The 26,757-nt window shown below is 41.3% G+C and overlaps 1 protein-coding gene across 1 annotated transcript in view; it reads left to right on the plus strand.

Moving 5' to 3' along the window:
* The first annotated feature begins 1,966 nt into the window (after window positions 1-1,966).
* The window catches only part of GDPD1 (glycerophosphodiester phosphodiesterase domain containing 1), a 52,469-nt gene continuing 27,678 nt past the window's right edge, over window positions 1,967-26,757 (plus strand). The window contains exons 1-2 of the mRNA XM_072138012.1: window positions 1,967-2,446; window positions 26,398-26,440. Of these exons, the coding sequence (XP_071994113.1) occupies window positions 2,311-2,446; window positions 26,398-26,440 (179 nt within the window). The 5' untranslated portion in view covers window positions 1,967-2,310. The remainder of the gene's footprint in view (window positions 2,447-26,397; window positions 26,441-26,757) is intronic.

Raw genomic sequence — 26,757 nt, forward strand, 5'->3', positions numbered from 1 at the left:
ATTGCAGCCTGGAGAGGTATTTGAAGATGCTTTATAATCATAGCTTTTAATGAAGTATTTGTTTTGGGTGGGTTAATTTAAATGGCAGCTTCTCTTATATGAAGATGTGTAAGGCTTTAAAGCGCTTTTATGAGATTTGGGGAAACCTGCATAAGCCCCCTGGTTCCTAGCAGTGTCTCTAGTCTCCAGGGCTACATCTTCCTTTGGACCAGTAGTGATGACATGTTGCACATTTCCCTCAGCCATCACTAAGCTGTGACCAATTATTGCTTCAGGTGTCGTGTGCACGTCACCAGCAATTCAGAGCCGCTGCTGGATATGGGTTGCTAAGTAAAGTGGATTTGCTGTTTGTTTGTCACTTCTGATGCAGACTGTATCTGTCAGCCTTATGTCCTTCTAAATGAGCCCTTACAGGCAAGTCAGGATGGTCTGGAATTTAACCCTTACATGAAACCACTTGTTTGCCTCACCTGAGAATGCAAAACCTATTTCTGAAGGATGGGCAAATTCCAAGAGCATTTTCAATCCTTTTCTCTTCTCCCAAGGGTGAGAACAGACAGCACAGCACTGTCTGTGCTCATCCTCCCCCCTATAAGGGTGATGCCACACATGGAGTTTTTGGTCTTTTTTTAAACATCAGTTTTCAGTCCGTTTTTGGCCTTTTACCATGCGTTTGGCTGCTTTACAACCTGTTTATCTATTAAGATAATTGGGGAAAACGGAACAAAAACGCTATGTGTGGCATCACCCTAAGGGTCTAGTGGTGGTAGTACTCCAACCCCTATACCACCCATTTATTGGGACCTTCTTTTGTCTTGCAATCGGAAGTCTCTGTAATGCAAAGCTGTGTGTGTCCTGATCTCCAATATCCAAAGTAATTACATCAGTTGCTTAATGGGTCAATCCTTCCTTGTCCCTGATATACAGGGTCTTCCATAAGTTTCTCTTCACCACCACTCTTAGACAATTTGCAGCAGATGGGGCTATAATACAAAACCATGCGAGGCCATGTGTCACAGACTTAACACTGTTCTGGGAATGGGACTCCATACCTCATAGTGATATAAAGGATGCAAGGAGTCCCATCTTTCCAGTGGAAGTGCAATCTTGTTCTCAGTACGGCACTTTTGTGGTGACTCTTTGCTATGGGGACAAGGCACAAAGTATGAATATTATATTCGATGCAGTGTTTGGAGCAGGTGAAGTCATTACTGGGGTGTTTTTTTGGCAGGATGATGACACCATGTTTATCTCCCTGTGTGAAACTCTTTCTTGCATGGAAGACTTTACCTATGAGGTGGCTGGAAAGGAAGACTCCTGCTATCCCTCAGCGGGTACATGTGCGGAATATTGTAATATGTTGTGGGAAGATCAGATATAGAAATAGACGCTGCCTTGATATAGTTAATAATAATTTTTGGGATGGCTGTTTTCAAAGCCCTGCTATGTTGTTTTCCCCCAGGGGTGTCTGAGGCCTCCCCCAAACCACTCCCCAGCAGACTATGGCTAGTGTGTGTTATTGTAACTTTACTCCATGCAGTTTTATACGTGTGATGTGCAATACCGCTACTAACCATGGTCAGGGGTGGCGCTTTTTCAATCCCCGGACATCCCCTTTAATTCAGCTTTGCTTACTGCTTAAGAGGCCTAGGTGTCAATGCATTATAAATCGCAGAGGTCTGGGTGAAAAGTGACATTATTAAGGGTGATTTCTTCATATTTTTAGACTTCTATTTTTGTTATTGTAGATGATGTCACAGTTAGTATTTCACCGGTATTTGGTGCTCTTCCTGTGTGCGGGTGTTTATAGTAATCATCTAGTTACTAGATCCTAGTAGATGTCTCTGTGCAGCCGCTTCGTCTGATAACTTTGATGGAAACCCCATTTCCTACTGCGCATGCGCACTCCTTTATCTTTGTTGTAGTGTCAGCCGCCGAGGCGGTCGTGCGCATGCGCGGTGCTCTTGCAGTGACAAGTGTAGATAAACCGGCTATAGAGAGGAAGCTGCTGCAGTGCACCCAGCCTGCCGGCCAGAGCGCAGACACGGACTGCGTGCGGAGAGAATACAACACGGATCTTTCATTGGATATTCCGGACACGTACGTGCAGGGTGCTCATGAGCTGCTGCTGAAGGATCTCTAGTACTGTGCTGCCTATACGGCCAGATCAGCAGGAGACAGTCTGCTATGGGATCTCACTGAGGAGCACTTACCTCCCGCCTGGATACCCTCCACCATAGCAATTCACTCTGATCGCATCAATCTGCCCATCCAGAACCGACCGACGGCGATCGCATCGTCCATAGCAACATGTCAACAGCCTGCTACATACTGACCACCCTGGGGGGTTATCTGATCACATCAGCCCTGCTCCTGAAATTCCCCAACCTCCTCCATAAGAAGAAACAGCAGAAGTTCCGCTGCAGACACATCTCCCACAGGGGAGGTAAGGATTTAGGATGCTCAGCATCACCCCCTCCATATGATCCCTATGACACTGACAGCCAACACCTTGTTCCCACACATTGCAGGGGTGTAATATACAGATTTCTTTATGACCTTGAGAAGTTATCAGAAATTAGCTACAATGTAAGGGAGCATCCTATAAACAATCCAATATCCGCTTATCAGCACAAGATTGTTTCCAAATTACAGTGTTAGCCATAAGTTTTTCTCTAACTGTTACCTCCCTTTACACATCACTCTGCAATTCTTACAATTTTTGTGGATTATTCTATTTTTAGGAGTCTAACCAATTATTTTTTATTTGGCTAAATCCGCTGTTTTTGAACACCATTAGCGGTTTTCATACAATAAAATAGGTTTATATTATCATTCCATAAGCTTATGTTCTCACCTACCACTTTACCACTCCATTGTAGGGGCAGAATAGTAAAAATAAAGGAAAGTACTGTATCTGGTGCATGACCAGCATGAGAGGAGCCCCCTTTAGGTTCCAGCATGGAGCCTCACATTTTACTGGACAAAATAGCGGCGAGTAAATTGCCAGCAAGTAAAAAGATGTCAAATGGGGAGCATAGAGTTTAACCTTGTGTATGTAGTTGTATTATGGTAATGTATTATGCAGAGCAATACTAAGGATCCTCTCACACTGGTTGGTTTATGCCCCATAGCCAATATAAGGATATGTTCACCGGTGAAAATTCAGGAATATATCAGCTTTGGAAAATCAGAATCTGTTTCTATTGTGGATTTTGAGCTTTCATACATCATTGGAAGTATCTGCACGGTATATGAGCACAGATGGATCATGTGAATAACAGCCCTTTCAGATGACTGTGCAGTGTTCTGTTTAATGGACCAGGAACAGGACTCCTTGCAAAATAGTTATATATGATGCAGGGACTCCTTGCATCGCTTATTACTAGGGTTTAGAGACCTGCCCTTTGCACTCTGGCTGGGCAGTGAAACAGGACCCGGCTAGTTCCTTGAGTTATTGATGGACCACAGTTGTCTGAAGCAGCCATAGTAGAAATGAATGGTTGGTAGGTTCTTGGTCCTTTCAGACAGGATTATCCCTTTCTATAAGTATATCCCATTCTATATGTGAACCAGCCTCAGCAAGTAAGCAGATAAACATTTTAAAGGGTTTTAACACTGCCAGATGCATGGCTTATTGATGAGGATACATGGACCAATGATGAGGAAGAGAGGATTATACAAACCCTAAAAAGCCTTTACAGAGCCCTTGAGTGTGGCTGCACATGTAGTGTAGTATGTGAGGATTTTTCATGCGGAGGCTGTGTAGTGTATGGGAAGGATGAAAACGTGTTTAGGATCCGCAGCATGTCATGTAATTTCTGTGGATCCCAGTGTGGACTTGAGCTTCGCTGGTGAGTTTGAGCTCTGTCCCCTGCCACAGCAAAATTGTGCCAGAAAAAGCAGCAGAAAGCAGCCAATTACAGCTGGGGTAAATTCTGTAGGTATTTCGCTATAGGTGCAGATATCTTAAAGGAAGACCTCAAATAGTTTTGACCATACGAGGTAAAGACAGTGTAAGGTAGTAGCTCTCGGTATCTGTGTAACCATACCTGTGTGTTTGGCAGGACTGTGAAAAATGCATCCAAGATTGTAGCTGGACTTGGCACACTGGGGGAATACGGTTAAACTGCTGTGTTCATTCATCTCTGCTCCCCAGGCCTCTGCTGTAATAGATATCCAAAAGCCTAATTCTGCTGTTACTCAGAGCAGAGTGGAAGGGGCTGGGGTGGGCTGTGTTCCTTGAAGACATCTCCAACAACAGTGCACCAGAGTGCTCGATGTCCAGCTACAATCTGGAAATATATATGCATTTGTTACCGTTTTGCCGCTACAACGTGTACAAAGGTATGGTTGCACTTTACATACTTTGAGGTATAGGTAGATTTGTCTAAAGGATTTTTGCAGATTTTTGTCAAATTTGAAAAAAAAAATGTGGCAAGCGTTATCGCTGGAGATGTCCCTTTGATCAGTGGCGTAACTAGGAGAGGCAGGGCCCCATAGCAGACTTCCCTAAAAAATATACATATTTATATACTCACAAATGTGAGTTACAGTTACACAGTACACATATAGAGCATAATGCAGTATATATACACTTCATACATTCTGTACACATACAGCATATACACATCACAGATACCGCATATATACATCACATATATGTCATACACATATTATGTTGTACAATGTGCAGAATAATATGTATATAATGGGGTACATCCTCCATTCTTTAGTTAGGTTGGATGATGGGGCCCCCTGACACTGTGGGCCCCATAGCAGCTGCTATGGCTGCCACCACTGTAGTTACGCCCCTGCCTCTGATATATATGTGTGTTGCCAAATACGTCAAAGTGAAATGTGTGAAAGTGTACATGCTTTTATTTTTATTATTAACCGTTAAATAATGAAATATCATATTTCTATACATTTAGACCAGTTAAGAAGCTTTGGTTACACGTGTTTACATTGAGGTCTATGATCTCTTTTTATGCTTTAGCTTTTCAAGGCTTTACATCTCGTATACAAGATGGTGAGCACCTGCTGTCCTCCCACAGCCTGGTGACCGGAACATAAATTTGCCATTGATACAATTGATCCCCTTATTGGAGCAGCTGCAATGTGCTTATAACTAAGGGACAGTGTGATATAGAGCACAGCTGCACGGCGTCGTACACAGGCATATGACAAGCACAACATGGCACAGTGTGACAGCCCTGACACACAGAACTAGCCACATGGTACTGACTACTATAAAAGGACATCACGAAAATGCAGTTAGTAACGTCCCTGTGATGGCTGCATAGGGGGACACTGTTTAGGACATTTCCATGTGTCACTGTGCATTTAGGTGGATCTCTTTTATTTCTAATTTTTGCTGTTCCTCAACATAAACTGTAGGTTAATTGACTAAAGCACACGACCGTATGGGGGGTGTAAGCTTGCGGATGTACATACGTCCCCCATAGACAGCAAATTCCGCACGGATTGGTACGGTGCCACACACCGTCAGGCCCATACTTCCTGCATTTCTATAGAGAGGGGAGAGGCCACCCCTCCTCCCGGCGGGCATACATTTGTGTAAATTCAGCCTTACCTGAACATGTCTCATCCAGTCACCCCTGGGTTTAATATGTTTTCCATATGTTTCACTTCGCTTTTGCATTGCAGATGATCCATTAACAATGTATTAATACAGGAATAGTCGATTGCATTAAACCGTATATATAGATGCCCCTGACATTTTACATTTCCTTAAAAAGTATTTGAACTGATGTTTAAGGAAACCTACCACCAAGATGAAGGATTGTAAACCAAGCACGCTTATATGGTGCTTTGTGCCAGTTCTGCCACTTCTTTTAGTTTTTAATGCCCTTATTTTTGCACAAAAAGAACTATACAAATTAGCCTGAGGGGCTTCAGGCTCTATTAACAGCTATGGAACAGTCCATTTGCACTTTATTTGTGTGAAAACATCGGCATAAGAAGCTAAAAGAAGAGCGGATCTTGCCAGAGCGGGCACACACCTGCATGTAAGTGTAAGTGTGCTTGGTTTACAATCCTTCATCTTGGTGGTAGATTTCCTTTAAACAGAAGTGTTAAAGAGTAAAATATGTTTGTATTATCAGGCCTGTGTCTGACAGGTGCAGGTCCTTGTGACATTGTGCACAGCCTGGTCTGCAGCACATCTGTAGCTGCAAATCCAAACAAAAGGCAAGTCAGGTAAATGCAAATGTCTTACATATTACAGTTGGTTCACAAAGCGCAGTCATTGTGGATATGTCCATGTTCTTTGCTACTCTTCCTGACTGGCTTTACTATATTAATGTGCCTTTTATCAATGTTACTTCCTCCTTTAAACCTGTGATAAGATAAAGTGCACTATGTCATAAAACACAATTCCCTTTGTGTCCTTTAGGTTCTTGTCAGAAGAATGTTACATTAAAAATCCACAAAAAATGATATCCAGAAATGTAATACAACCATCTATTCCTGCTTCTTATAGTTGTCACATAAACAGAAAAAAATTACCTCCGTGTTTTGGGGGACTTCTTTACTTTTCCAAAGCACTAGTTGTTGATGTGTGTATGGATAGACATGTATGGGGGAGAGGGGATTTATCTTTGTAGATGTGCGGTTTTTGTGGCGTGTAACTGTTGCTAAATTGTCAAATCCGCCAATTTGCACAATTTTGCACAACTTTTACTCAGTCTCCATTTTTCAGTTCTCCTAACTCGTGCCAGTTTATCCAGTCGAATCCAGATGTTTTAGGCCGTGTTCACACAAACTTATTTAAACGGCTGTGTGATACCTGACCATACCGTTTTTTTAAAGGTAACATACATTCGCTACAATGGTCATCTATTTAAATGACTGTGCGCGAGATACAGTACAATGGTCAATCCGGTCATTTAAATAGAGAATGTCCTATTTTCTTCTGTAGTTCTGTTTCATACACCCCATACAGGGAACATTTAAAACATGTGTCGCATATGTGCTGCATACAGTTGTGCACCGTATGCCGCCGTATATACATGTAATATCCAGGGATTTGGGGGTACAGCAGGATAGTGACATCATTTTCCAACCCACCATATTTTATACAGATATGGAATGGATATAGTGACATACATGCACATATGTGCCATTTATTTCAGGACCAAATAGGACACTGAAAAAAGCATATTTGGGGTGTAAGGGGCCTAGTTGTGATTTATGACTTGTAACAATTCAAAAATTAGCAAATTTTGCTGCTTAACCCCCCAGTCCTTTTGTGGGGTAGGAAAAAAATTAGAACCGACTGCACAAATATGAACAAATTTGCAACTATAAGATTCTGGAAAATCTTATGTAACCTGCGCAGGTTTTTTTCGCATGGAAATCAAAGGGGTTGTCCAGGTATATAAAAATGTTAATATATTGATAAGGGGAGGGGCTTTAAAAATAATAACGGCTTGTACTTAACTCTCTCCCAACTCCTAACCACAGCCGCTACACATTGACACTAATGCTATACTATAGCATGCACACAGTTGAAGACCTGGCAGTGAATGGGAACAGGGAGAGAGGTAAGTATATGCTCTTATTATTTTTAACTCCCCCCCCCCCCCCCCCCAGCAATTTATTAACATTTTTATATGCCTGAATGACCCCTTTAACTTAAGGTGTCAATTGTCCCCTGTAAATCTGATCTGTATTTCTTTTCTTCAAGCATATTTAGTTGCTTATTGTTTGCTAATTTCAAACTTTCAAACAGTTTTGTGTTTCTTTACTTTAATAAAAGGGTATAAAGTCTGAGAGAATACACCGTAGTTCACATGTACTGCAGTGCATAATGATAGTCAGCAAATATTGAAGGAAATATGGCAGATTCTAGATTCCGGTATGTTATCCTAGTCAGGGTATGGGTGGTTCGATCATGGGGGGAAAACATTTAAAAATGACCACTTAGATGTTGCTGTAACTATTGACTGACATCTAAGGGTTTAAGGATTAATGATCAGAGTTATCCCAGATGACAGGTGCCGTATCTGGGTGCAAGATGGTCATCTGTAGATCAGTGAAGGTCCCTCAACTTTTTTTTTTTTTTTTTTTAAGGATTTTCCTCAAGTTTTGCTTCCAGAAAGAACAAGGGATGGTGCTGGTCCCAGTGGTTGGGCTACCAATCAAGCATTTATCATCTATTTCAATTAGATGTCTTCCTAGCTTCTATCTTGTGGATAGGGGGACCAGAGCTCCCCCATTTCACAATCAATTATGCAACCAGCCATCACCCCAACAAATCTAATTTAACACCTTTCCAGTGGACAGGAGCAGGGGGACACATTTATTGGGGGACACTGTGCAGGAAGAGACAGATGGAAGAACATATTCTGCAGAGTCCAAACCTCAAACCGGTAAATGAAAGTTTATGGTGACTTTTTAGTTATGGTCAAGGTTCTTTTATAAAGGTTTTATGCTAGCCCATTTTTCTACTTTACTCTTATATCGTTTGGTGAATGTGGATGGAAGACATGACTTATTTATTAGGTGACCTGAGCCTTTTTATCCTAGTAGAGTAATTGCATAACATTTAAATAATTTGTGTTGTGGTTATGATGGAAAAAATGAGGCCTCATTTCTGAGAAAATCGTGTTTAGTTCCCACTTTTTAGGTAGTCGTATACATTAGGCCTCATGAACCCTAACTGTAAGCAGGAGACCAAAGACCCCAGACCTGCAGCCACTATTCAAATACACTTTTCATTTTAAAAATCAATGAAGAAAAGTGTTGGGGAAAAAAATAAAGGTGTTGAAATTATGCAAATATATGTGCTGGTGCATCCAGGGCTTCACCCAATCCACTGCCTCTCTACACTTGACTGAAATACTTAGGCAGTTTCTTTCTCTGTGATGGTATAATAGCCTTAATTTGGTGTATGAGGGTGCCATGACCAATAGTGCACTTGCATCTTCATTAGCATAATTTTTAGATCTTAATTTCTCCACATTTTTATATTGATCTTTCACGGTATGTTTTTGACATACCTCAGAGGGCACCATTTCAGAGGGTCTACTGCACACAAAGCTCCCGGGCCTCATGAACATTCAGCTTAGAAAATAGTTAATATGCTTCCCTATAGAACACAACTTGTCTATATAGCATAAGAATTGGGCTATAACAAGTTTTAGTAACACAAGTTTTTGAAATCCCCTGACCTGGTCTACAAGAGGTTTGAGATTTTTTTTTTTAAATATTTGTTCCGATATTTGTTGTGTACAAGAAGTCCCCGGGTTACATACAAGATAGGTTCTGTAGGTTGTTCTTAAGTTGAATTTGTATGTAAGTCGGAACTTTATACTTTATAATTGTAGCTCCAGACAAATTTTTTTTGGTCTCTATGACAATTGGATTTTATAAATGTTGGATTGTTAAAAGAACCAGGATTAACAATAAAGCTTAATATCAGACATCATTGATAACTGTTACAGCTGTTTATTGTAGCCTAGGGCTAAAGTACAGTAAATTACCAACATCCAGAGGTCTGTTTGTAACTAGGGGTCGTCTGTAAGTCGGGTGTTCTTAAGTAGGGGACTGCCTGTATATGTTTAGGGCTACATTCACACCCCTTTTTTTATATGTGTAACATATACACCAGGAATGTTCCCAGTGTATACGCTCATCATATCAATATAGGCATCCTTTTTGCCTTCATCTACACAGTATAGGTAGCAAACTGTGGACAAGGATGCTTGCTGTGTCTTTCCATCCTTCCTCCTGCTGAGCGTTGTATACGCTCAGTGAAAGCCATAATGACCAAAGGGGGCAGATGCAAAGTTTTTCATCCATCCCTGGCCTCTGATGAGTGTACGCTCTGGTTGGACACCAGTGATGTATCTGTACATATAACGACCATTACATCACAGGGAAATGGCCCTGAATATAGGCAATATAAGCAATCATGTTCACTCATCCTCCCTCTTTCTGGAGGAGAGAAGGAACAGGACAACGTATCCCACTGTGTGAACATACAGTGGGATAAGTCCTTGCCCTCCATTGTAATCAATCAAGTCTGAAAGTAGCCTTATATATAAATACATAAATATTACTATTAACTTGTCCATACACCATAGCTCATGATGTGTTTTTGGTGCACACGGACTGACGTTAGACCTGTTATCATGCCCGAAGCTTGAGGCTTCTAGACCAAGTGATAGTATTATTATAGTATTCTTCCTACAATGTACAATTCTTAATTGTGATTTCTGACCACCTCGTTGTTTGTATAACTCTTAATACTATGTTTAGACTTCTTAGAGCAGTGCTGAATAGTTTCCACCAGCTGTTAGCATAGTGGATACAGCTGTCGAAAATGGCCTCATACTGCGTCTATGAACATGGACAGCTGTTAGGAGTTCAGGATGTTAAGGGATCTTACAGTCCAGTGTTCCTTTGGTATTTATATAAGTATGTAAATTAGTCAAAAATGGATTAGGTGCCCATTTAAACCAGTCTTTCTACTTCTTTTATTTCCTATCCACAAAATCTGATTCTGTTTGCGCGATCAGAGGAAAGTAATGTAGATCAGGATCAGTAATTTGAACGCTGAACAAATGTTCATATACTGATTAAAGCTGATTAAACCACCACGGATCTACCTATAAAGGTAGATCGGGTGATAGGTGCATCTGTAGGATGTGAGGATAGCCCTTTTAAGGGCTATCCTCGCGTCCCCTGTATCTTTTGAAAACTTTTATTTCACTAATATGTAAATTTTCTAAAGAGGCTACTGAGACGTGGAGTAGCTGGAGCTGAGGCTACAAAGCGTGGCTACTCCACGCCCCAGTAGCCTCTTTGATCCTCCTACCATATAACTTCGGCGTGCATCTCCTCATAGCTGTGCGCCCTCATCTGCGCATGCGCAGTAGCTCCAGCTTCTGAGCAGTGACCGCGCAGCAGCATGCCGAAGTTAGATGGTAGGAGGATCAAAGAGGCTACTGGGGTGTTGAGTAGCCGTGCTGTGTTGCCTGAGCTCTGGCTACTCTACGCCCCAGTAGCCTCTTTAGAAAATTGGACCTGTGTTTATCTACAGGAAGTAAAGAATGAAGTTTCTTGTTGCATAACAGCAAGAAGAGATTTAGAAAAACTGGTAAGAATTGATAGAGAAAGTATATTGGAAATTTGTAAAACCTTTCATTATGCAAACAATATCAATTGTTTGCTGGAATGTGCTTAAAGTGAACTACTCCTTTAAAGATTCCCATCCTATACTGCTACTACAGACACCAAAGCAGATAAAACATGGCTCCTATGTTAAGTGCGAATTCACCCGAACGTGTGCCCACTGTACCGTAGCACGCCATGCACGCAACAGCAAACGGGGGAGAAGGAGGAGGTTACCGCTGCTCGCCCCTCTCCATAGAGATATATGGCGCCGTAATATGGGCAAAAATACAACATGTCCTATCCTTTCCCAGGTATGGACCAGTATGGTGCAGCACGTGTGCTGCACCGTACCACTCCGTGCACCCATATACGTCACCTAAAGGTCGTGTGAATTTGCCCTAACATTGATCTAAACATTGATCACTAAACCAGTGAACATAATGTACCATAATTCAGCTAAGCACAAGTGTCCCACAAAGGCCACTGATTCACTCATTTCTTAGCATCACCTATTTATTCGTCCCTGAAGCCTGCACCATAGCATATTTATGGCGGAGGCTGCCGAATGTTGGATTCCACGATATGATCAGCAATAAGGGATCTCAGGGCAGAAGATTTCTCTTTCCTAGTGAACCCATTTTTGGCTTTGGCTTAGAAAAAAACTGCACCAAAATTTGCACCAAAATATGCAAATACTTTAATCTCAAGCAAAAACCTAAAGGACACCTGTCATCAGGTCTGTGTCACTAGTCCTGTCACCACTACCTGTTGGAGCAGCTCACAAGGATCCCATCCCAGTCTTTATCTAGTTATTTCATACATTAATCATTATAAAATCATCTATTCTTTATCATGTAAATGAGGCTGGTCACATGGTCAGAGGCAGTGATGTCACCCCTGTTACCCCTCCCCTCTCCTCCCCCTGCTCATGTCTGTGTGTAATGTATAGTAAAGCATGGCTAGTGTGTGTGCTGCATCTGCTGACATGCTGCATCCTCCTAATACACAGACATCAGCTACACATGAATCTGACATGTTCTGCTGTAACATGGCTGCCTGGAGCTGCTGTATCTCTCCTATACACACACAGGCTGCAGGGGGCGTGGCCACCAGCACCAGGAAGCACATCATTATACAGCCTCACATCATTATACAGGCTGTCAGTCATGCACTGGGGGTGTGGCTGTGCCTCCCACTCATGAATAGAGTGGACAGCTTGAATATGCTAATGCTTCATTGGACATTTCACAGGTCATTTGCATACAGCTTTAGGACCTCATTGCTTAGGTTTACAGGCATGTAGAGGGACAATGAAGGGATAGAGGCAATGCTCTCTAATGGCAGTTTATGAAAACATATTTAGTTTAGGGGGGTTATTTTGCATGACGGGTTCTCTTTAATGCTTGTCATAAAGGGGTTTTCAAGGAATTCTGGAAAAATGCATGGGTGCAGTGGTTACAAAAAAGGGGAATTATTCTGGTCTGGCTTCTTTTTCACACGTTGGCACCTGCTCTGTCCATTCCGTGGTCTCCATGGGTCTGACATCACAAATAAACTCCAGAGGTCCATGGAGGCCACAAATTGATCGAAGACGCTCCTGTGAACTTCCAGCACAGCCACAGTTACTGAACACCAGAAGTACTGGTGGGCAGTGGTGTAACTTGAACCTGTTGGGTCCCAGTGCAAAATCTGTGTGAGGCCCCCAATTATAATATATTATTTATACTATTAGTCTTCTCATATAGGAAAGATGCACAACATGGGCCCCCTAGGTCTCTTGGGCCCAGTTGCAACTGCTTCCTCTGCCCCTGCTCAAGTTACTACTCTGCTTGCAGGAGCCAGAGCGGATAGGTACAAATTTTTGCTAGCCATGCTTCAACCCCCAAGGGATTTCCAGAAACCCTTGAAATCCACTTTCAGTATTCTCACCAGTGAGATATTGGGGCACGTTTACTAAGGGTTTTGCGACACACTTTAGTCGCACTGTTCACGTTCTTCATGGCTAAAATGGCTTGCACAGGTATTTAAGAAGTGTCTGCACTGCAATTGTGTCACACGTGACCCTTTTGTGGTGCATCTGCGTTGGCCTCCATGCAACACAATTTATGGGGGAGGGTGCCATCAGACAGTCCGACTAATTTGGACTGAGCGGTGTTTTTAGCTTTCAAATTGTGTTGCACGCCCTATGTTAAAGATGCACCACAAAAAAAATGGTAACTCTGTCGGACCTGAGCGGGGAAGCGACACATTCATGATTTCAGGTGCATGATCTTAGTGAATCGCCGCACACAGCATTATAGACGGACAATGCACTTTCAGTGAACTCGGGTGACCTTGTAAGTAATTGTGCCCCATTGTATTTTGCCGGTATGCACACTAAATGGAGGTGGAGGAGTTTGGGGGAGAATTATCTTATTTGCTATCCGTAGATACAAAATGGTAATTGTAAAGAAGGAGATTATTTGGTTCCTCAATTTTTATTTTCTTTTACATAATCCAAAATCTCCTTTTGGTGCTAGAGCAATCCCTCTTCAAGTTATTGAAAGGCCTAAACATTCCCTTGTTCCTTTAATTGAAGCCATAAGATTACAGACTGGTTTTTATATCCTATGTGTTGTCTTTATCCTTGGGATGTCCTAGACATCCTTGAGAAATAACAGAGTGGATTATTTCTGACGTTTGCGTTTCACATCCACGCTTTATTGGAATTAGTGTATAGTCGGATAGTCTGTAACGTTATCTTTTCCCAGATCATGTCCTCTTGCTGAGCTCACCTTCATCACTTGCCTCCAAGTTTCTTAGATTGAAATTTGCAGAGATTGTAGGAAAAGGACTGCATTGCAGTCTGCAGTATTCTCTCGGTGCACTCACTCAGCAGACGCGTGTAAGTAGGTACATTCCCCGGCTATGAATTAATAGATGATGATGTCTGTTCCTCCGCTTGGGCCATAAAGTCAAATGATCAGTACAGATAATGAACCCAGAGATTACAGTACACCCTTTGTGCCTATTCAGGACAGGCTTTCATTAGATACGTCCTTTTTGTCTTCCTGAGAAAACCAGCCTGACCACTTTTATTGCATTCATTGAAATGAAGGATGTGCTAATGAGCCTTAATCAAAGCAGTGCTAGGTAATAAAAGGCAGCTACATCACCACAATGGGTTACATATAGAGGATCTGCAGAAAAGATATCATTTTAGAGAATTTAGAATGGAAAAATCCTCTGTAGATGATTATATTTAGGATAACAAAGGCACAATATTAGGCTTAAAAAAAAGCTTACCAGACTGGTTCAAGACAATTGAAGTTGTCAGACATGAATAATCGTTTACCAAGGTAAGTGTTATACACAGGCAGGGGTGAACCAAGCCTTTCTGCTGCCTGAGGCGAGCCATAGAGAGACACCCCCCCCCCCCCATATATGTAATGTAATATATCTGGGAGTGTCAGAAGAAGATCCATCATATTGATTTGGTGTTAAAATAAAACACCGTAAAATGCATACAGCGTGCCGCCATAGAGTATAAAATGCATACAATGCACCATCATGTAGTATAAAATGCATACAGCATGCCGCCATGTAGCAAAAAAAAATTCAGCGTACCACCGTGTAGTAAAAAATGCATTCAGCGTACATCCGTGTAGTAAAAAATGCATTCAGCGTACATCCGTGTAGTAAAAAATGCATTCAGCGTACATCCGTGTAGTAAAAAATGCATTCAGCGTACCGCCATGTAATATAAAAGGCATACAGCGTACCGCCATGTAGTATAAAATGCATACAGCATATCGCCATGTAGTATAAAATGCATACAGCATACCGCCATGTAGTATAAAATGCATTCAGCGTACCACCGTGTAGTAAAAAATTTATTCAGCGTACCGCCATGTAGTATAAAATGCATACAGCGTACCGCCATGTAGTAACAAATAGAAGTCCTGATAAATATCACAAATACTGCATATACATACAGCATATATACAAACATATACAAACAGTATATACAGCATAAACACACACTGCACATACATACAGCAAATATACATATACACACACACATATATACAGAATATACATAACACTCATACAGCATATGCACTTATATACACAAACATATACACACACATACACATATATACACATACATATATATATATACACATATTTACACACACATATACATACACATAAACATCTATACACACACACACACATATATACACACAGATACACACATACACACATATACCCATAAACACATACATACACACACATATATACACAAACACATATATGTAAGCACAGATAAAGTTACTTTACCTTCCTTTATGGTCCTGACAGTGGGGGAGACCGGTGGCCGGGCACTCGGTGCAGGCCAGCAGACGGTCCCATGGTGCCAGCGGACAGGCCAGTGTGTGGACTGGAGCTCGGTGCTGGACGGCCTGAAGATCGGTGCGTGCTGGCCAGGAGCTCGGTCCCGGTGGGAGCACGGGCAGGAGAATGGTGGTGGCCTGCAGGCGGTCGCATGGTTACGGCCGACGAGCAGTAGCATGTGCGGCCGGCAGCTTGGTTCCGGCAGGCAAGGGGGAGTGGGCGGCCAGAGCGCGGGCGGGAGGATGGTGCTGGCCGGAGGCCATGCGGACGGGAGCTCGGTGCGTGTCGGCCGGCAGAAGGGAGGGGCAGCAGCTCTGTGCCGGCTGGCGCATGGAGCCTTGGTGACGGCCGGAGCGCAAGTCGGAGAATGGGGCGGGCAGGAGAACGGTGCAGGCGGCTGGTGGGAGCACGGAGCCGCCCCCTCGGTTCAGCAGGAGGCGTGCCGCCTGAGACGAGATTCTCAACTCGCCTCATGGCAGGTGCGCCCCTGTACACAGGCAGTCCCCGGGTTACGTACAAGATAGGTTCTGTAGGTTTGTTCTTAAGTTGAATTTGTATGTAAGTCGAAACTGTATATTTTATAATTGTAGATCCAGACAAAAAAATTTTACACCACACCCCCCCCCCCTAACATTTTTTTTGCTGTAATTGGACCAAGGATTATCATTAAAGCTCCATTACAGACACCTTACAGCTGATCATTGCAATCTGGGACTATAGTAAAGCATCCAGAGCGCTTCACCAAGGTCACAGTGGGCCACAGGGGTCCATCTTTAACTAGGGGTCGTCTGTAAGTCGGGTATCCTTAAGTAGGGGACCACCTGTACACTAATAGTATCACCCATATTTTTCTTACCCTGGTAAACTGTCCCCCTCTGTCCATCAAGCCTGCTGGTCATGCACGCTCATTACTGATGTCTTTGGCGTGCCCCTCCAAGCAGTGACATCGGAGTGGTATTAGCGGAGGGGGCATGCAGTAATAAGCATACTAACCTACTAGAATGACGTTGGACGTCACAGGAAGTTCCCATTGCAGATCCCATCACATGACCCACAGCACTTATGGGCAGAAAGGGAAAGTTTACCACGTTGAGTACAGTAAGGGTCAACTTATTTGGGTACAGGCAGTCGGAACTGTATATTTTATCATTGTAGATCTAGACAAAAACATTTTTTTGCCCCAGTGACAATTGGAATTTCAAAATTTTTTGCTGTCATTGGACCAAGGATTATCAAAAAAACTTCTTTACAGACACATTACAGCTGATTATTGCAGTCTGGGACTATAGTAAAGCATCCAGAGAGCTTCACCAGAGGTCATAGTGGGCAGAGGGGTCCGTCTTTAACTATGGGTTGTCTATAAGTCGGTTGTCCTTACGTAGGGGTCTCCCTGTATTATACTTACCCTGGAAAACTTTTTTTTTTATTTGTGCCCAAACTCTTTAATCAAATATTTTTGAATATTAGTTTCATATAGAAGCAATATGTCCCATAGGGTGAATTTATATCAGTTTTTTGAGTAAAAGTTATAAAGAGTAATGTAACCTCTCAATCAAGGGGTGTTGCCATAATCCACAGGATATGGGATAAATGTCTATTTGTGGGGGTCCAGATTCTGGCAACGTCTCGTATTGTCACATGGGAACATATGTGTATATATTACAGACAGTCCCCGGGTTACGTACAAGATAGGTTCTGTAGGTTTGTTCTTAAGTTGAGTTTGTATGTAAATCGGAACTGTATATTTTATCATTGTAATCCCAGCCAGAACTTTTTTGGTCTCTGTGACAATTGGATTTTAAAAATGTTGAATTGTCATAAGAACCAGGATTAACAATAAAGCTTAATTTCAGACACAATTATTAAGTGTTATAGCTTTTAGTGTAGCCTAGGGCTGAAGTACAGTAAAATACCAACATCCAGTGGTCCATTTGTAACTAGGGGTCGTATGTAAGTCGGGTGTACTTAAGTAGGGGACTGCCTGTATACCATACAGGTAGTTGTGGAAGGGTTGTTGCCTACCATTTATTTTTCTGTGGGAACAGTATGGACAATGTGAGGGCCTGTTCTGCCAGATTCTTTATATGTCAGGAGAATGGTTACATAAGGCTTATTTGCCTACAGACAACACGGACTATCTTGTTGCTTTGTACCTTTGGACATATGGCAATTTACTAAGCTCTAAGAATGATTTAGCAAGAAATGTGTACATTCTATTTTAACCTTTGAACCTAGCAATCTGATGATTTAGTAGAAAGCCCGAGAAAGAAGAATACGTCAGACCTCACAGCCACATGGCACGTCCATCTTTAAAGCTTATTTGCATGTAATCAAAAATTATGTCACGGTGTCCAGGTTTTCTAAAGATAGACATTCGCTCAAACTAAGGAAACATGTTAGCTTAAAGGAAATCTACCATTTGTTTTTATGAATTGTGAACCAAATATACCTTGAGGATGCTGAAGCTACACTGATGCAACTTGTTTAATCCCTGAACAGAGTGGTTTTGCTGAAAAAAATTCAGGACCTTGGGAAAGCTGGGTGCATGCTGGCTGCCGTACATAAAATAGCTGCTTGAACGATCCAGACAGGGCTAATCAACCTGAGCTGGATGACTCAAAGAGCTGGGGGATGGTGCAGCGATTGATTACTTCTGCCTGTCAGGAACAACACAATGATGACTGGGCAGGACAAGGATGAAGCAGTCAATAATTAGAATGGGGAGAGTGCCTGGACAGCCATAGGACCACCATAGCCTCTATCATAATTTTAAAATAGTTTTTTCAGAAAAACCACTGCAGATATATTTTCTTTAAGACAAACTGTAGCATTGCAGCATTTTTATCCATAAACTAAGGGTACCTGAAGTATCCCACTTTTTTAGTATTTGCCAGTTCCATAGATCTGCTCGCAGATGCTATTAAATTATTTGTGAATCTTCTGTTTGTCAAGGAAAAAGTAACTTGGCCCCTTGTGTAAAAAGACACGTTAACCATGGCATTTGATTCTCTGTGTCTTGAAGGCCAAAGGGTTCATGTTTCAGACTCTGTGTTCCCTTTACATCCAAATTATTGATGATGTCACTTAACCCCTCCCCTCCCCCAGTGGAGTCTGAATAATTCAGTCTTCAGCCTTGTTTCCACATAGATATCATATCTTTCTTTACATTATAATAAGGGTGTGGTTGTCTCATCTACGTGTAAGTCTGTATGTACTTTGAATGGATGAGGAAATTTTTGATTGACTAGACAATTAATAATATTAGTGCAACCATTACATTACATGCTAGAAGCTGCCAGGTCAGAGATAAACGGGGCTCTGACGGGACTATTCCTACGGGAGAGGACATAACAGTTTTTCAAGACGATTTGTCTTCTTTTCTCATGTTCAAATGATCACACTTGTAGAAATCCATAATGTCTGATCATTCTCGCCTCACATCTGTTGGCAAGTTTTCATCATATACACCATGATGACACATGTGACCTCACGTTACATCATAAACTCTTATGTAAGAGGGACGTTAAATAATCCCTTTAAATGGTATCACAGATCAGTTATGGTAAATTCACACCTAGTATTAGTTTTTTAACTGGAATTTGCAAAGAATCCAAAAAATTTACAAAATGTACACATAAATTGAGTATTTCACCCTATATATATATTGCAGTAAAATCTGTGAAAATAATTATATGAATTTTTTTCAGTAAACTATTAGATCTATTTGCTGTTACTGATTTATTGAAGCAAATTAATAACCAGCAGTACCATCACAGCCACACTTTACTACTAGTTGTGGGGTTAAAAACTTGAATGCTGGTTAGTCTTCAGTACAATATTCTACTTATACATACATTTTTTCCCTTAAGTCCCTTTGATTTTACTTAATAATTTGCCTTGATCTCCTCCAGCGAGACATATTTGCCTGCATTCTTTCCTCTTTGGTAGCAGCTTACACTCATTAAACAAAGCCTCCCATTGTATATGTATTAATAATGTTTTTGAGGCCAGTATAGGAAAGAATTCTGAGACAATGTATTCCTACTAATATGCTTATGTGTAATAGTGTTCAGTACTATATTACAAAGGACATCTTGTTAGGAGTAGTCTGTGATTGTGGTTCACAGTCTAGCCTGTGGAGATGGGAGACCTGCTTACAAGGCACTTTCATAAGAATTGTTCCTCGAAGCTGCACTTGTATGTGTGTAAATGTCACATTTAACGCATCAATATGACTCTGCAAATCCTTAGGTGACTCACATGTTTTCTGAGTTGTGCAATGCATATAGGCCAGCGTTGTAGATGACTCACTAAGGTAATGCTTGTTTAAGGCGAAGTATAGCTACAAACAACTACATTTCTTAAATAGGTATTGCATATATATATATATATATATATATATATATATATATATATATATATATATATATATATATATATATATATTACTTATACACACACATATATTTATTATATATATTTATTTTCATAGGTTAGGGGTCATCAATATCAGATAAATGGGGTTTGACCTGGCATTTTTGCAGTTTGAAGCTACTGCAGAACTCCAATATTGCTTGTATCTTTCATAGATTTCACCATTTAAATAATAATTCTTTATTTATATAGTGCACACAGATTACGCAGCGCTGCACAGAGTTTGCCAAACCAGTCCCTGTCCCCAATGGGGCTCACAATCTAATCAACCTACCACGTATAGTATGTTTTGGATTGTGGGAGGAAACTGGAGGACCCAGAGGAAAGCCATGCAAACACGAAGAGAACATACAAACTCTTTGCAGATGTTGACCCTGGGACTGGAAACCCAGGTCCCCAGCGTTGCAAGGCTGTAATGCTAACCACTAAGCCACCCTACTTGCAATATGTGCTCAATGCATCTCCTTCCAATGAAACACTCCCCACAAAATATTGCTCCAACCACAAAGGTAATGCAATCTTAGGCCAAGTTCATACTACCTCTATTGGTATCCATAATCCCCTTCCGTTATGAGAACAATAGACAAATGGAATCCCTTCCCTTTTCCATAACTTCCTATTTATATAGAGACATTAAATTCCGTAGAGCATTACAGATTATGGGGAACATAAACAAATGAAATAAGAATTTGCACAGTAAAAACGTAGTCATATGGAACAATAGGAGTGACGGCCCTGCTCTCAAGAGCTTATAGTCTATGAGGATGAGGCGGTGAGAAAAGTTAAAAAAGCTTTTATAATGGTCCAGTCATTCTTTATAAGGGAATGTAAAAAAAAATTGAGCATACTAATTTAATAATTAAAAATGCTGTTGCTTGAACCAGCCATCGTCTGCCATCTTATATACAGAGTCCAAGGTTAATGGGACTGCAGACAAGCCTGGAGCTTGGTATCTGGTGTTTGCCATTTTACAGATGGGAAGAGTACATAGAATGGGTTATTAAAAAGAGAAATTCCATGCAGTTAGGGAATGTGATAGGTATGCCAGAAGAGATGGGTTTTAAGAGAATGTTTGAAGCTTTGGAAGTTGTGTATTAGTCTAATAGACGGGGTAGAGCATTCCAGAGAGTTGTGCAGCTCGGGAGAAGTCCTGTAAACTTGAGTGAGAGGTTTGAATAAGGGAAAATAATACTCTAATATCAGTTAATAGTTGGGTCGGTTAGTAGACCATGGAAAGACAAGAAGTTCAGTTTTAAAGATTAAGTTTCAAGAAGAGAGAGGACATGATGTTAGAGACAGCGCGAAACAGTCACTGGTGTTCTGCAGTAAGATGAGTGATATTACGTGCAGACATATATAGCTTAGTATCATCAGCATAAAGATGATACTGTAAACCAAATCTGCTGATGCTTTGTAAAATGGGGGCAGTGTAGAGGGAAAGGAGCAAAGGACCTAGAACTGAACTCTAAGAAAACCCAAAAGTGAGAGGCAGGGGAGAAGAGAATGATCCAGAGAAGCAGGGCCCTCACTCCTATTGTTCCATATGACCATTTGTAATCTGTAATGCGCTACAGAATTCGATTGCACTATATAAATAAAGATATTTCAGTATTATTATTACACTAAAAGTGCAGTCAGAGGACAGGAGGAAAACTAAGAGAGCACAATGTCCTTCAGGCCAATGGAGCGAAGCATCCTGAGTATAAACTGATGGTCCACAGTATCATACGCTTACGAGGGATCCTGAAGAACAAGGAGAATAGTGCTCTTTGAATTTAGCAGTGAGGGATCACTGGAGATTTTAGAAAGAGCGGTTTCTGTAGAATGCATAGTGTGGAAACAATATTGTAGGGCAGTGATGGCGAACCTTTTGGAGACTGAGTGCCCAAACTACAACCAAAATTCACTTATTTACTGTGAAGTGCCAACATGGCATTTTAAGCAGTAACTTATTGCTACCTGCTTTTCCACATCTTTTAATCGTATCGGCACCCTGAGGCCACCAATACAGTTGAAAGAAGGAGGGCAAATCAGACTCTTGTTGTAGCTTCTCTCCAGGGTCTCTCTGTAGAGAAAGAATGGAGGGTTTAGCAGGATGACCTTCAAAGATAATGCAGTTCTGACAACACCTTCTCACTTTTCCCGGAGTTCCAAACAGCCAAAGAAGTGTCGCTTAAGTTGCCTGGGACTGCAGGAAGATTTGGTCCTATTTGGTAAACTCTGTCCTGGGGCAATGGCCTGAGTGCCCACAGAAATGGCTCTGAGTGCCACCTCTGGCACTAGTGCCATAGGTTCGCCACCACTGTTGTAGGGGATCAAGGATGGAGTTGGCTGAGAGATAGCGGGTTCGTCGAGAATATACAAGGTGTTCCAAAAGTTTGGAGATGAAATGGAGATTATAAACTGGTCGGTAGTTAGTAGCATTACATGGGTCCAGGGAAGCTTTCTTTAGTAATACGGTAACAACAACATTCTTGAAGGAAAAGGGATAGACACCAGAAGAGAGAGAGAGAGATTGAAGATTTTAGTATGGTGAGAAGTGGGCTGGAGAGAGGGACTGTACAAGATAAGAGGGGATGGGATTGCTGATACAGGTAGTGGGGCGAGCAGGGTAAAGGAGCATGGGCACTTCTTCCTCTGTGACTTGATCAAAGGAAGAGAGCGAACAGGCTGAAGCACTGGAGGGAAAGGGATGAATGGAGTTAGTGGATTGGGAGATTATTTCCTGGCTAATGCAGTCAATTTTTTCTTTAACCCCTTAAGGACGCAGCCATTTTACAGCTTAAGGCTCAGTCCCATTTTTTGGATTCTGACCTGCGTCTCTTTATATGGTTATAACTTTTGAACTCTGTTACTTATCAAAGCGATTCTGAGATTGTTTTTTCCCCACATGTTGTACTTCATTTTAGTGGTAAATTTTGGCTGATAAGTTTTGCGTTTATTTACAAAAAAAGGGAAAAAATGATGAATTTTTAGAAACATTTGCCATTTTCGAAATTCAAAATCACCGCGTTTTCAGGCAGTTCGATTTACCACCTAAATAACTTGCAGAATAACATTTCCCATTTGTTTACTTTACATTTTCAGAATTTTTGAAATGTTTGGATAATTTATTTTGACGTCACGCGACCTACAAATCGAATAGCGATTTTCCGTATTTTCAGAATTGACTATTTTGGGGATAAATACTGTTTGAAATTAAATTTTACATATTTAGCATCAAAAACCCCCTATATAACCAACCCATTTTCAAATCTGCACCCCACAAACTATCAGAAACAGCATTTACAAAGATTGTTAACCCCTAGAGATCTTCATAGTAATTGAATCAAAATGGCGGTGAAATTTAGAATGGTCAAATTTTGTCCGTTATACGTTCATTTAGCCCTAAAATTTACACATTTCCAAAAGATAAAAAGAAAAAAACCCACCAATTTGTTCTACAATTTCTCCTGAGTGCAGCGACCCCCCACATGTGGACATTACTTGTGTTATGGGGGCACAGCGAGGCGCAGAAGGGAAGGAGGGACCTGCAGCTGCCAGGATTTTAATTTTCTCGTTGCCCCCTTTTGAAGGCTATAAAATTTTCGCTTTTCCATTATTTGGGTCATGTGACAGCATTTTTTTTGCGCAATGAGATGCTTTTTCCAGTGTTACCATTTTGGGGTTGGTATCACCTATTGTTGAAAATTTAGGAACTTTTTTTGAGGTCATGAGTAGAAAAGCATCAATTCTGTACTGGATTTTTTACTTTTTTTTTTTTTTTCATGTTCACCGTATAGACTAATAATCATGTTATTTTTATTCTATGGGTCGATGCGATTACGGGGATACCAGACATGAATATTTTTTCTTATGTTTTACTAAATTTGCCAAATAAAACCTTAATGTGGGGAAAAATCTATCATTTTTGCATCGCCGTCTTCCAAGTGGCATAACATTGTTACCTTTTTTCGCTACAGAGCTGGTTGATGGCTTGTTTTTTGCGGGACATGTTGTTCTTTGCAACAGTATCTGGAGTACATATGTTTTGTTGATCACTTTTTATTGCATTTTTAGTGGGATATAATAGGTAAAAATCATAATTTTGGGCGGGTTTTTAACGTTTGTTTTTTTTACGGCGTTCCTCATATGGGTTCATTAGTTATTTAGTTTTATTCTATGGATTGTTACGGACGTGGTGATACTATATATGTGGGGTTTGTGTTATGATTTAGACTTTTTTGAGCGTTATATGTCTCTTTATATGTTTTGGGGCTTATGGGCATTTTTTGTGATTTATAAAGTTATTTTTTATTGAAAAACTTTTTTTTTTTTACATTTTTTACTTGATCCACCATGGGATATGAACAAGCAATCATTTGATTGCTTGTTCATGATAATACTCTGCAATACTGATGTATTGCAGGGTATTAGCAGTGCCAGCCTATGCAGATGCATAGGCTGACACTTTGCCTTTAAGATGACGTCACAGACGCCATCTTAAAGGCACTGCCTTCAGGCTTCTCTGGGGTCCCGATCGGACCCCAGAGGTGCCATACCAGCGATCAGCCCCCCCGAAAACGGCACGGGGGGGGGGGGGCGATCGTGGGGTAAAGACCCCCGGAAGGCATGTTAAATGCCGCGGTCGCGTTGACCGCGGCATTTAACGGGTTAAACGCCCGCGATCGGAGCCCACTCCGACCGCGGGTGTTAGCCGGGGATGTCAACGGTAGATTACCGTTGAAATCCCGCGGCTAACGATGCCGGTTCGGCTGCTATGCAGCGCTGAATCGGCATCGTCTCTGCGCAGTAGCTGTACTGCGCTGAGCGCCAATAGTGGGAAGCTGCGCAGTACAGCTACGGCGCAGAGCGCTAAGGGGTTAAAGTAGGTAACCAGATCTTCAGCCCAAAGGTCTTTGACAAGTGGCTCATCTTTGGTGTTAGTAAGGAGTGAAGAAGTAGACCTGTTTGGCGAGATGGATGGAAGAGTTATAAACATAAATCTGAAGTAAAGAAAGTCTGCAGAGGTGCACGATTTTCTCCACAGATGGAGCACTGACGAAGGAAACGAGTTTGGGGGCGTGTGACAAGGTTGCCGACGTCTTTGTCAAAAGGTTTGGTCTGAGGGAGGTGCCACCTTATCCAGTTTTTTCCTGGACAAATATGCTAATTAGCACTGTGATGTCATCCATATTTATGGCTAAGCTGTCCTCCAGGCTCACTGCTGCCTCTGTTCCTCCTACTTGCACAACTTCGGTGACATCTTTAAGTTGCTTTGTGTGCAGAACAGACAGGAGACTTGCTGACAAGGCAGTGTGGAAGAAGGGAAGGTGAAAGGGGGGTTCATGAGAAATTACCTGGAAGTTGCACTGTGGGAGAGGAGTATGTCTACCCCTCCTCCCTGCCTATTGTCAGGTCTGGATAAGTAAGCGAATAGTAAGCCACTAAAGCACAGAGCAGCAAGCGAAGCAGTGGCCTGCTAAATCCAAGTGATGGCCAGTATGTAAAACGAAAGATACAGGTCGTGAATAGATTCAAGTTTATTGCACACTGATCTGAAAAGCTGTAGGAGGAGGAGAGATAGAAGAAGGGATGCACTAATATTTATGAAGTTTGCAGGGTTTCTATGAGTAGTGGAATGGGACTTATGATAGTGGTAGCATGGTGGCTTAGTGGTTAGCATTACAGCCTTTCAGCGCTGGGGACCTGGGTTCAAGTCCCAGGGTCAACATCTGCAAAGAGTTTGTATGTTCTCTCTATGTTTGCGTGGGTTTCCTCTGGATCTACCGGTTTCCTCCCACATTTCAAAACATACTGGTAGGTTGATGAGATTGTGAGCCCCATTGGGGACAGGGTCGATTTAGCAAGCTCTGTGCAGTACTGCGTAATCAGTAGGCACTATATAAATAAAGGAATTATTATTATGAGAGGGTTTTATCAGCTTCACAGCAGAACAAGATGGAATAGAGTCGTTAGATAAAGCATAGAATGCATAAGAGGAGTGCACTGGTGAAGGAAAGATGGAAAAGCTAATATTCGTAAAGTGGTGTAAAAGTGTATTCCTATAAACGTTCATGTACAGAATCATTCTGTGCCATTATAAATATCAGTTAAGACCCATCTCTAACTGTGATGTGAACTTGGCCTAAGATAAAAGCTACATTTGGGAATTAAACCACATATTTGGTACTTCATTGTCAAATATGTTATAGTGAATAGAAATTGCACATGTATGACATGGCACATCTGCAGGATACAGATTACTTATTATTTCTGTATAATGCAAAACACTTGGTGAACTATTATTAAAGTGGGGAGGTAAGCTTTCAGCTGGCTGTCATTTATGTATTTTCTGATCCATGTATATGATACATTTATGTTGAATAAGTAATGAAAAAGATGCCTATGTAAGAATACTTTCATAGTAAAAACTAAATTTCATATATGTGTCTTTTTAAGGTGCTGGAGAAAATCTAGAAAATACAATGACTGCTTTTAAACAGTGAGTATAGTGTATAATCTACTTTTATAATTATTATGATTTTGTTTATTTGTTCTCCATTTAAATCTTAAATGGGACTCCATCATTCCTTATTCAGTATATACACTCTTTTCCACTTTTTGCTAAACAAGAAAATGGGAATCAAATGCTTCATCAAACTACCTTGTGTGAATTAAAGGGAACCTGTCACCAGGAGACCCATTTTTAGCACTCCCCCAGTCCCCACAGAGCATAGTACATACTCTGCCAAAGTGTTTTTGTATTAAAAATTGGTTTTACAGAAAAAAAAGATATGTTATATAGCACCTTTCATTAGC

Source organism: Engystomops pustulosus, chromosome 2 (genome assembly GCF_040894005.1).
Source record: "Engystomops pustulosus chromosome 2, aEngPut4.maternal, whole genome shotgun sequence".
Lineage (NCBI taxonomy): Eukaryota > Metazoa > Chordata > Amphibia > Anura > Leptodactylidae > Engystomops > Engystomops pustulosus.